This window comes from Vigna radiata, chromosome 6 (genome assembly GCF_000741045.1).
Source record: "Vigna radiata var. radiata cultivar VC1973A chromosome 6, Vradiata_ver6, whole genome shotgun sequence".
NCBI classification, from domain to species: domain Eukaryota; kingdom Viridiplantae; phylum Streptophyta; class Magnoliopsida; order Fabales; family Fabaceae; genus Vigna; species Vigna radiata.
The window spans coordinates 27017890-27030404 of NC_028356.1; the positions used below are offsets into that span (position 1 = coordinate 27017890).

The 12515-nt window shown below is 30.8% G+C and overlaps 1 protein-coding gene across 3 annotated transcripts in view; it reads right to left on the bottom strand.

Moving 5' to 3' along the window:
• The window catches only part of LOC106764831 (kinesin-like protein KIN-7C, mitochondrial), a 33394-nt gene extending 27260 nt beyond the window's left edge, over positions 1 to 6134 (bottom strand). For all 3 annotated transcript variants that reach the window (XM_014649241.2, XM_022782321.1, XM_022782322.1), the window contains exons 1-3: positions 5722 to 6134; positions 5524 to 5621; positions 4507 to 4596 (exon numbers count right to left, since the gene is read on the bottom strand). In XM_014649241.2, coding sequence (XP_014504727.1) covers positions 4507 to 4596; positions 5524 to 5621; positions 5722 to 5963 — 430 coding nt within the window. In that variant the 5' untranslated portion in view covers positions 5964 to 6134. The remainder of the gene's footprint in view (positions 1 to 4506; positions 4597 to 5523; positions 5622 to 5721) is intronic.
• Between the last annotated feature and the right edge of the window lie 6381 nt (positions 6135 to 12515).

A 12515-nucleotide genomic window follows, 5' to 3' on the forward strand; every position in this document is an offset into this window, starting at 1 on the left:
AATAGCAAGATATGTTTGTTATAAAGAATAAAATTACAATGAGGATAAAATATAGAACTTCCTAAAGTACACAATGAACACCACAGTATTGACTTGAGGTGGCAAAACAAGCCAGCCCATTTTAGCTCGACCTATCATTGGCCCCAACAAACGGATTGGACCGAGCTAGCCTGTGACATCAAAACAAGTTGAAGAGTGAAGCTCATCCCACAATTGGGTGTTGACAAAAGAAAAAGATGAACATCTTGCTTCAATAAAAAATTTTGATGATGATGACTCATGGAGAATTGTTCAAGACTTAAAGAATGTTTGTATTTAAGAGATACATTTAAGACTTAAGAACTTAGTTGTTGAAGTCTTGTAATCTATGTATTTTATTTAAATTAGTAGATCAAGACTCAATAAACAGAACCCAAGCAGCACAGCACTCACGGAAAGTTCTATTTTTCACAAAAACCTATGTGATAAGTGATTATCCAATTAAAATCAAGTTTTTCATAAGAGTCTCTGTGACAATCAATTATCACTGCTAGTCATTGATTATCACAATGAGTAAATGTTTTTTGAAAAAGGTTTCTTTGATAATCGATTATCACTTGAGATAATGATTATTAGTAGCAGTTGCAACCAGACTTTTCAGTTTTTTGACCAAATTTTCAAAAGAGAGAGTCTATATATTTTAGCTAAACCTAGTTTCCAAAATAAATTTTTACTTAGAGGTTTAGAGTTGTGACTGCTAGAGAAACTCTATGTGTTTGTGAAAAAGGATTTGAAAAACCTAGTGTGCATAGAGCAAGAACTTTCATTGAGTGTGTCTTAAGTGATTGAGTGTTTTTACTGTTATTGTTGCTAGGAAAGTTGTTCATCCTTTGTGTGTCAAAAAGAGGTGTTATTCATCCTTTATGTCAAAAGAAGTGTTGTTCATCTCTTGTGTCTTCAAGAGATGTGCTTTCTAACCCAAACTTTATTATTTGTGATTGTATGTTGTGGTTGTTTGTTAGTGATTGGTTAATCTCTTTGGATGTAGGGTCTTCTAATCCAAACCAGTATAAAACTATTTATGCAATTCTCTATTCCCCTACACTCTTTACTTTTATTGTTATTTATAATGCATCGATTTTAATTATAAAATCAGTTTATAAAAAGGGAAAATTTTTAAAGGCGCAATTTGTTTTAAGGAAACCAATTCACTCCCTCTTGATTTTGTCTAAACACGAACATTTCACTGCGCGATTCTAACCCTAGGCAAGTTGACGAGGTAGTGGACTACTCTGACAATTTTTTATTTTTTTCCTTTTTCTGTTTGCATGTTTGCTATTAAATGGAGATGCAAGTGCAAAGACTAGGAATGGCAACAGGTCGGGTCGGGAACGGATAGTGCCTACACGCAACCCGACCCGAAAAAACAAATCCACCAACTATCCGACAGATATCCGCTTAAAAAATATTTGCGGATATTTTAAAACCCACGGATCCCTACGGATATCCGCAAATATTTAAAAGAATATATTTTTATAAATTATTAAAATAAAATTTAAATAGAATTACAAAAAATATATAAAATATAATATAAATTAAATTAAATATAAATTAAAATTTAATTTTAATTAAATTTAACCTTGTAAAATATAAATAATGTTAATTTTAAGGTAAAATATATCTTTTGGTCCTTATATTTGTGCCCAATTCTCAACTGGGTCCTCATATTTTTTTTTGTCTCAATTGAATCCAAATATTTGTNAATTTGAAGCAATAAAACCCTTTCCGTTAACTTTCCACTAACACCGTTTAACTGTGATGACATTGATCAGATATTAGTAGGTCATTCAAAGTGATTCAATTGCGTGGAATTTTTTTTTAAAAAAAATAGTTAGTGACATAGAAGAAACCGTTCAAAGAGAATCCACGCAAAAAGAGGAAGTATGTCTGGAAATCTGCCGTGACACCACACAGACTGATATTATAGAAGAAATTGTTGATTCTGCTGTCTCAACTAAAAAGTCCTATTGGAGAGCTCTAAATTTTGACTTAGAACATACTGAATATGAAAGCCAAAGAAAAATAGGATGCCATCAACTGATAATTTCCAGTCGGAAAGGAAATCAGTCACAGCCTTGTCAGAAATTACAGAAGAACCACAGAGAGCAAAATTTCTTGTTGTTAGAAGTGGACTTTAAGCCTAACTCAACCCCACAAAACCGGCTTGTAGGGTGAGGTTTGCACCCACTTATATACACTTAAATGGCCTCATCTCTAGTCGATGTGGGACTTCCAACACTTGTCACTGAAGATGTTCCAGCTCAGGGAAATTCTAATCTGAGTCAGGAAGGAAATAATGGATTTATGCAGTAGTATAATCATCATGCAAAAAAAATTGGTAATATCCTCTATCAATCAGAAACATGGTTTGAGAACTCTCAGAAGACTGGAGAACAGATTTGTCAAAATACCCTTCAGTTGGTGCCTAACATCCTCTCCAATTCCATTTCTTTGAAACAACACATTACAAGAGTTAGCAAAGCATTCACCACTATTGGCTCTACTGTTGCAATCAAAAATTCACACAAAATCATCAAGAAAGAACCACCCCTAATTGCGTTCATCAAATATCCTTCATTACAAAAGGTCAAAAACACACAAATTTCACAATTAAAAGTGCAAGAACAGAACTCCCTAAAGTCTCTAATCGAAACCCAATCTCGCCGCAAAATGCAGAAGCCCTCACCGCCGATCTGCAAGGAAGAAGAATCCCAACCAAATTTCGAATACAGAGAGAACCCAGGATTTCCCAGATCAATTTGAAACGAAAACCCTAATCCCAATTCGCAAAACTTAGATATCGACACAGAAGCCCCTACGGAACCCAATAAAAAACAAAAGAGGAGGAAGAGAAGGAAGCTTCCTCCTTGCTACGAATCAGAATAGAGGGAAGAAGAATAAGAACTGCCAACGCGCCTCCGCCCCCTTTCCGTCGTGCCTTCGCGAGACCACTCCCTAAGCACGAGCCAAAAATGGTTTTCCAAGGTTGGGTGGTCCGCGAGATCAGAGAGGAGAAGAAGCTCGAAGCTTGTGATGGCTCACGTAAAAGGAAAGAGGACGAACTGGAAAAGCAAATTTGGGTTCTCTAGATTCTAAAAACGTAAACATCTCTTATTCGATTTTCCAAATTTCTAACTATATTTTTTTAAATAAAAATTCCACGTAATTGAATCACTTTAAATAACCTACTAATGTCTGATCCATGTCATCACACTTAAACGACAGTGGAAAGTTAACGGAGAGGGTTTTATTGCTTCAAATTAACAAATATTTGGATTCAATTGGGACAAAAAAAATATGAGGATCCAATTGGGAATTAGGTACAAATATGAGGACCAAAAGACATATTTAACCTAATTTTAATTAAATTTTACTTAATAAAATATAAATTAAATTTTTATTTTGATCTACTTGTTTCGTACTAGGCCTAACATTGGTTATGTTGTAAGGATTGTAAGTTAGTTCATGCCGAATCCAAAAGAGACTCGTCTCAGAGTTGTTTATCATTCCACGATACTTCAAAGAAACTCATCTCGGAGTTGTTTATCATTCCACAGTACTTCAAAGAAACTCCTAGAAAAGGAATTCTATTTTCTAGGGGGAATGAGATGATATTAAAAGCCTACATACACAGAATATTCAAGTTCTATAGATGATTGAAAGATCTATCTCCAGATATTGCACTATTCTTAGAGGAAATTTGGTGACTTGGAGTAGCAAGAAAGAAAATGTTGTAGCAAGGTCAAGTGTAGAGGTAGAATTTTGAGCAATGACCTTAGGAATTTGTGAAATACTACATTTAAAGATAATTTTAGAAAACCTGAAGATTGATTGGATGAAGGTATTGCAATAACAAGTCAGCAATAAATATTGTGCATAATCCAGTGCAACACATAAAGGAGATGTTGGATAAGGGGACAATTTGAACACCATTTGCATCCTTCGGAATTCAACTTGCAAATATTGACAAAAGGGCTAAGTGGTGTTACATTTCAATCTATTGTTGGCAATTTAGGAAAGGATAACATCCACTCATCAACTTTATGTTGGAGATAATATTTACTTCTACAAATTTAATTACATTTTGCAATTAGCAGACTTAATTACATTCCGTAATCAGGAGGATAGGCTGACATTATATTTTATATGTATTGTACAGGATAATTGACCCTAAATTACAGGGATAGACTGTGCCTACCATATATTAGGAGTTTCCATGATAAAGGATTTTGTATTCTATTTAAGAGCAATTGTTCTCCTATGAATGTCATCAGAAAATAGTTTTTCTGACATAACAACCAAGTAACCGACATAAATTGGGATTATTAGTATTAAATTGCTCCTGCAGACAACTTACAGGCCACTAATAAATCATTAACTTACTACAAGTCCTCAATCCATTAATTTCTTCCTTTTTCAAAAAATCAATTTAACATGCACTAGTAAAAATAACTGCAAAATCATTACCGTTAATCCCTTCCATTGCACCACTGACAACATGATGAGCAGCCACATCATAAACATGCCGAGTTGTTGTGGCTGGCCCAAATACCTTATCTGTCACAGGAAAAATATAGTAACAAGAAACATCATAGAAGGAACGCACAAAATGAACAAGTAATGTACGCTGCATTCTTCAATTTAGAAATCCTATATAAGAGTAGTTTGTAGTTGTTTTAACTGAATAAATGAAGTAGTGAATTTTAATGCTTACATGCTTATTAAACAAGACGGTTATTTATCTGTCTTATTTTATGTATTCTTTGTTTTGCATCTCCCGTTAATGTGATACTCAAACTATATTTTTATTGTTCTTTGCACTCATTTTGGCACTAGTTGTACATCAAGTACTAAGAACTTTTCTAAAAACTAATGTAATCAACAACTCCAAAAAGTAAAATTAACATACATAAATTAAAATAAAAATGTAGTGAAGTTATAAGAGAGTTTTTACAAAGTAACTTATACAGCTAATTTTAACTTATGGAAAAGTTGATTTTATATTTTCTTACTTTTATTTGTCTAAAAGTGCTTGTGGAGTACGTTGTCCAGACATACCATAAACACTGTATGTACTCTCATGACATAAAAAAGAGTTTTACACTATCATTCAATTATAAATAAATTAATTGACTATAACAATGACTACCTTAAAAAAATAATTACCTTGATTGCTAATTTTAACCGAACAATAATTTTATTTAGTACATACAAAATGAGTCTAATTTTTTGTTGTGTTCTTGATATTGTCCATATTTCTTCAAAATATACCCAATTTGATATATTAAAAAAATTATAATTAATATTTTAAAGACAATCCAAATTCATACGAAACAAAGTCTAACATTTTAACTGTAGGAAGGAACACGTCTAATTACAAAAAAGATGGAATATAGTAAGAGTTTCCTTTATTTTATGGAAGTAAGAGTTTGTTTAACATTTGTCCATGTGGAGAAAAAGTAATTAGTGAATAAGAATACTAACCAAAGCCATAAGCAATGGAAGGATTGTACTCATTCCTCACTATATGATCCCCATCCGCATACCACGCCACCTCGTCCCCCTTATTAATTTCTCTCCCACTTCCACAACACATTAACAACATAGTTTAATAATAAAAAATATACGAATTGAAAAGACACATACTAAACAACAAACAAGAGGGGAGCGAAATGGACGAACCTGAGGGGTCGAAACCGAACTGTGACAGAGACATTCTCCTTCGCCTTGCTCAAGTCGAGCACGGCGGCGGCAGCCACCGAAGATATAGAGGCCTTGGTCGACGGCCTCGAGGAGGTGGAGGAGGAGGACGGTGTGGTAGGTCTTCCGGCGGGCTTGGCGGGTCCCGCCGGCGATTTCCGCGAACGGAGCGGCGAGATGGAGGCTCGTTGGGAGGAGCGGACGTAGCCGGAGGAAGAAGACATTGACGGAGAAAGAGAGGTAGGAGAAGGCTGTAGAAAGAGTAAGAGTTTAAGAGAGAGAGAGAGAGAGAGAAGGAATGGGTCACGTGCCGGCCATGGAAGTGCAGAGACTTTGGAGTTTGGACTCTGTCTTCTCCCTCCAAAAAGAGGACAATTTATTTTGATTTTTCTATTACTTTTTGCCTTTCTTTTGAATTTAAATAAAAGTGAAACTTTGAACATAAAGTTAATTTTCATGTACAGTTATTTATAAATGACTATAATATATTTTAATTGTTATTTTAGTAAAAAAATCAAAATTAATTAAATTTAAATTAGTTACTAATTAAAAACATTAAACATATATTTTAAAGTATACTTTTAAGGTTTAATAGGTTCAGATCCCTATATTTGGAAGTTTGTTTCAATTGGGTCTTCTAATTTTTGAAATGATCAATTAGGTCTCTAATTTTGTCAATTTGAATCAATAAAAGTCTTTTTTGTTAAATGCAGTTAACGCCATGAAGTTTTTGAACATGTGACACGCTTTGAAGTGCATATGTGGACCTAATTAATCACTTTCAAAATTGAAAGACCCAATTGAAACAAATCTCCAAATATAGGAACCTCTGAACCTATTAAACCTACTTTTAATAACTATTTATTAATTTATCGTATAATTAATAACGGATGCATTTTATTTTCCTCTCTTTTTAACAAATTTTTGGACAATGCATATTAATTATCATAAAACAAGAACACTTTTTAATGGGTCTATAAGATAAGCAATAGTTAAATATATTAGACATACAATTAAAATTGTATATGTTCCAAAATTATAGTACATTTTTATTATCAAAATTTTGATATATTTTAATTTTTAAATTGAAAAAACATGAATAACTTAGAGAGAGGTTCAACTCATAAAAGTGGTCAGGGTTTTATTTTTATTATTATTTCAAAAAGTCTTTTTTATCAATTTATATATATAAATTCATCTTCATCTTTTATTTTATTCAATATGAATTTTGTTTGTCACCAAATTAACTATAATACTTTTTTTCATATGAAATAATGTTATAATATGATATATGAGTTTAAACACGTGAAATAATATAAATAGTTTTAAATAAATCTGAAGTTTTGTTTAATATGTTAAAACAAATTTACATTTTTAATTAAAATTATTATATTAATTTATTTTAAAAATTTAAAGATCAAATTTGATAATCAAATTTTATTAAATTTAAGAAAACGATGAACTCAAGTTTTGTATTTAAATTTTTCCAATAAACAAGTTTAAAGAGAAAATAATTTTTTTTTTAAATATGAAAGGTGAGTGTGGAGCATGTGGAGAGTGTTGTGTTAATGGCGCAATGTGGAAGGGTAATGGCGCCATTGTTTGTTTAATAGTGTGGGAGTGTTGTTGTTGGTTAGTAACAACGGTATTCGAGCTTCTCTGCAAAATATATATTTAAAATTCTGCCACACCACAAAGGCCCTTTGTCTGTTCTTATTAGACAAAATTATACACCTTCAACTGTCTTAGTAAACTATTTTTTTTTTCTTTCAAAATCTAATTAATTCATTTTGGTTGTAGCATATCACAAAAGGACATAACCTTCTGTCCCATTATTTATGGAAACCAAACAATTAAATTAAAATGTAAATTTTAATATGCAACTAAGTTTATTTTTATTTGTTTCATAGTACGAAATCTAATTAGTTGTCATATGCTGAAATTTGAAAAATAATAGTTTTTCATTGAGATTTTTAATGTGTCTTACAAAATATTGATTATGTAATGTGTTGCTTTCCATCTTTAATTATAGTAAGAGAGAAAGTTGATTTATGCCACTAAATTTTAGTATCTATTACTATTTAAATAAAAAATTAATAATTTTATTTTTTAATTTTGAAAAACATTACACTTGATTAGAAAATATTTTTTTAGATAAAAATGTGGAATATTATTATACCAAAGTCTTAAAGACTCAAACAATCTAATAAATATATAGAAGGATCATACTAATAGATAAATTTGTAGAAGTAACAAATTATCTTTAAGTAACAAATTTTGATATTATCTCCTTTAAATCCTTTAAGATGTATTTTGTTCACCTAAACTACATTTTTTATCAACAATCAAGCTCAACTAACACATACTGACAATACAAGATACAAGGTGAAATCACATGTAAACTCTAGAAATAGGGTTTGAATAGAGTTTAAAAATCTTTTCACAATTTAGTGTTAGACATTATTTTATTTACATGGACGGTCTGCAGGTAGTGTTAAATATTGAAGGATTTAAAGAAGCGTTTAGAAAGTCTTTAAAATGATAGTAAGAAAGAAGACTTGTTTTTATACTAGTTTACTCCAATCTGAACTACGTCCAATTCTCTTTTAAGTATTCTTAAGGGGTTCCACTAATCTTTGAAAAGATTACTCATAGTTTAATATAAGTATAACCACTTATGTATCAAATAGTCTAACTAACTATATCGTTTAACTCCCTTGAATTAAACAAACAAGTAATTTAAATCACTTTTGATTATACAAAAATAACAAAGTGTTTTTATGAAAATAAGTATAAATAATGGCTCTCGTAGAGAGAATATTTTCGCAATACAAAGAATATTTAAAAACTTGTAACAAAGATTTTCTTTTTCAAAGAAGGCTTAGATGATGCAAGCGAAAGAGAAAATTAACAACGTAAGAGCAAATGACTTTTCTTATCATTCTTGTTTTCTTCTTTTCATGTGATCTTTATATAGGCTTCTTCGAAAAAGATTTGTTACTCAAAGCGTTTACTATCACGTAGGTGTGTAGCCTTTTAGTACGAGGTTAAATGTTATGTTGTTTTTCCAGAGACAATTGTGTTGCATGTACGGATACGTTTGACAAAAGGCATTGAGAAAGCATTCTCAAAATGTCTTCCTATCTCTTAATGTTCTTCTGAATCAGCATAGAACTTTTGAATAAAGCTTTGTCCTTTATGATTTGCATAGATAAAGAGAAAAAAACATAACAAACAAGAAAATAGTATTCATACATGCATTAAACATTAGAAATTCATCAACGTTTAGTTTGATACGTGTACTATAGCATTTATACGAAGTTTGTTTTAGAGTAAGGTATGCGTTTAGCATTTGTTTACACATGTATAACGTTTATTGTGTTATTATAGACGGTTCCTTTTTAATAAATGTTATTTCATCATACACTATTATTAAACTTCAAAACAATAGTTGATAGACGATCTTGTCTTAACACAATGCTAGTATTATTTGGATTTAACAACTTTTGGAAAAATGACAAGTATTCTTTAAACATAGATACTCTTGGATAAACAAACAAAAAATATTCTTTGGATGCAATCATTTCTAACTAAATATCAAGTATTTTTTAAACATAACCACTTCTAGTTAAGCAAGCAGTATTCTTTGGACCCAATCACTCCTAGCTAAAGCACTTCACTTACTCAAAGGTTATGACTAAAAAATCACATATTTTGCTCAATGAAATAGGGTAGTGTCCTAAGCTGGATACAAAATGATACCTTTTTAGGTTACTGTGAACACAAATAATGTTCTTTCTCATAACAAAAGGCTAAGGGATTGTTTGAAAACACGAGTGTTAATAGTTTTTTCATAAGTGTTGTCATCAATCTTTCTTCTTCACATATATCTCATATATGTAAAATTGAAAAGAAAATATTTGTTGCAAATCCTTTTGGAGCCATTATGAGGTTATACACTCTTTCATCTTCTTTGTCTTGTTTTTGGAAAATTTCAAACCCAAAGTTAATTAAATTCTCTTTATGCAACATTATATATGTGCGACTTCTTTAAAAAACACCTTTAATACATTAGCTTATCACATCTGAGTCAAGCATAGGGTTTGACATAACTTGTTTACCTCCTAGGATTGTGGTTCCACCTTTACCTAGAAAAACATAAAGTGTGTTTGATAAACCTCTAATCGTGTAAGATTTATACAAAATAACGATTTTTCCTAAAGTACAAGGTCAACCAAGAATCAATCCATAGACAAGGCAAGTCATTAAGTGACTCTAGTATGTGCGATGTGATTTGAGTGGGAAACAACTATTACTACTCTAAAAATATTTAAAATGATTAAAATCTAAACTAAGATGAATGTAATATAAAACTAAATAAACTAATAATGAAATACCTAAACCAATAATGATGGCATACCTTATAGTCATGGCCAAACATATTCAAGAAGATTTAAAGTCATTTGTGAAAGATGGGCCTAAACTCTCTCTCTCTCTCTTGGGCCATCTTAGGCCATCATGGAACTTTTATAGTAGGAATAACTTTTGGTTTTTGTACTTTGTGCCAAGTAGTCTAGGATTTATTTAGGTTTGTATTATGGGCCAAGTAATGTAGAATTTAATTTGGAACTTGTATTTTGGGCCAAGTAGTGTAGGGATTTTAGACCATTTGAGTCAATAAAGGCTAAGGCCCAATGTTGACAAAAATTGGATGTCCATGAGCTTAGATTGACCATGTAGTCAAAGTTTTAACCTAGCTTGGTGGACAAGGGTGTGTGAGATGTCCCAATGGCCATCATGCTCACATTGGAGAGATTTTCTCATAGTTAATGGTCACATGTCACTCTGGGAATGGAGAGAATTCTCCATAAGTAATGGCCACATGTCCTCTTCTTATTGGAGAGGATTTTTTCCTTTTGTCTCCAAGTTAATTCAATATAGTGTTTTTAGGGTTTTGCTTTTACATTTTGGAGAAACGTTAGCCTATAAATAAAGGTGTCACCACCTTTGTTTTTACCTTTGAATTTGAGTAATATTATGTTGTCATTCCTATGTCATACTACACATCTTAGGTTACCAAAGGCTAGAGCATCTCATATGGTCTCCTCTAGCCACTTTTCTCTAGAGTTGGCCTATCCTCCCAAAGAGCACCATGAGATACTGCCCTATCCTCATACAAGCACCAAGGTCATGAGTCTTTTCCTCCTAACCCATTAAATTCAGCCCAACCTAGCTAAGGAGGTTGCTATCAAATACTAACATGCAATATGAACTCTATTTCTTTGATTTAGCTCCTAAATGAATTTATAATGGATGGAATGGAAACTTGAGAATGTAGAAATGCACAAACTATTAAATACAAACTAATCTAGCCTTTGAATTTTCCTGAAATTAATGCAAAACATAATGCACATGGATTGTTTAATGATCTAGATTTTTTTAAATATTCCAAGTTATTTAGAGTAATGTTTAGTTTAATTTCATGTTCATAATTTCCTTAGAAGTAGTCCTAAAAATTTTGGTAAACTTTTTATGAACAAAAATCAAGAAAATTGAAACATGCTTGGCTTTTTTCTTCCTAATTTGGGTCTTATTTTTCTATTAAATCATTAGCAAGTTTATACAAATAATTTCCCGTAGTGTAGGTTGAGAGCTATTAGGTTCCTTTTACTCATATCATGTTTTACACTATGCATATTGATTTTGGAATTGAATTAGAGAGAATATTTTGAGTTGCTTTTCAATATTTTTTTAGAAAAACAAAAGGCATTGCCTTATGCAAAATAAAATAAAAAAAAATTAAATAAACAAAAGAAAAAAGATAATCATAACAAAGACATATTTAAGGGGAAAATAAAAGAATTGTTTTTAGATTTAGTCAGACTTGAGTTATGAACATTTTAAAGAGTAAAATTGAATTTTAATTCCAAATTGAAATTGTAATTTGTATGCTTTAATTTTTCTTGATTCAATGTGACTTTCATTTTTGTTCTATACTTGAGTTCTATTATTATTCATTAGCACTCTTTGTGGTGCTTACTTCTAAATTTGCATTTAATTTTTGCTTATCATTTTCGTGGAATACTATTAGTTTTATCACTATCTATTTTGTTTAAAACATGTTAATTTTTAATTTGAGATTTTCTTGATTTTTTATCAACTTAATCTTTATTGAAAATGCTTAACTCTACCATTATTTCTCAAGAGCTCACTCTTTCTAGTGAAAAATAGGAAAAATGTAAAAGGAAAGGTGGAATTATGTTTGAATACATCTTTAAAGTTTTTCATAAGTATTTTTTATGATGAATTCTAATACAATATTTTTATATGACAAGTGACAAGTTAATGACTTTTGCGTCTAATGGATTACAACAAACACAACTTTATAATTTAATCAATTTACTTGTTATAGAAAATTTTACACAAGTATTCTGACAATAAATTTCATTCTTAATTTAGTGTTTGTACTAGTAACATGCAATGTAAAAAGATAAAAAGAAAGAGAGATATACTTGATATTTTTATATTGATTTGTCTTACAATGTAAACTATGACTAGTTTTTAATTAATAAATTGAGTTTCATTAAGTAGACTAATGTTGTGAAGTACAAAGTTAATATTCTTTGGGTTCGTACTCACTCTTGGCTAACCCATTTAATTCTTTCATATCATAGTTACTTTTGGCTAAGCCTATCCAAGTTTTTTTTAATAAGTTATTTCTAGCTTAAATTATCCTCTCAAGAAGTCAATTTTGATTTAACCAAGTATTATTTCGA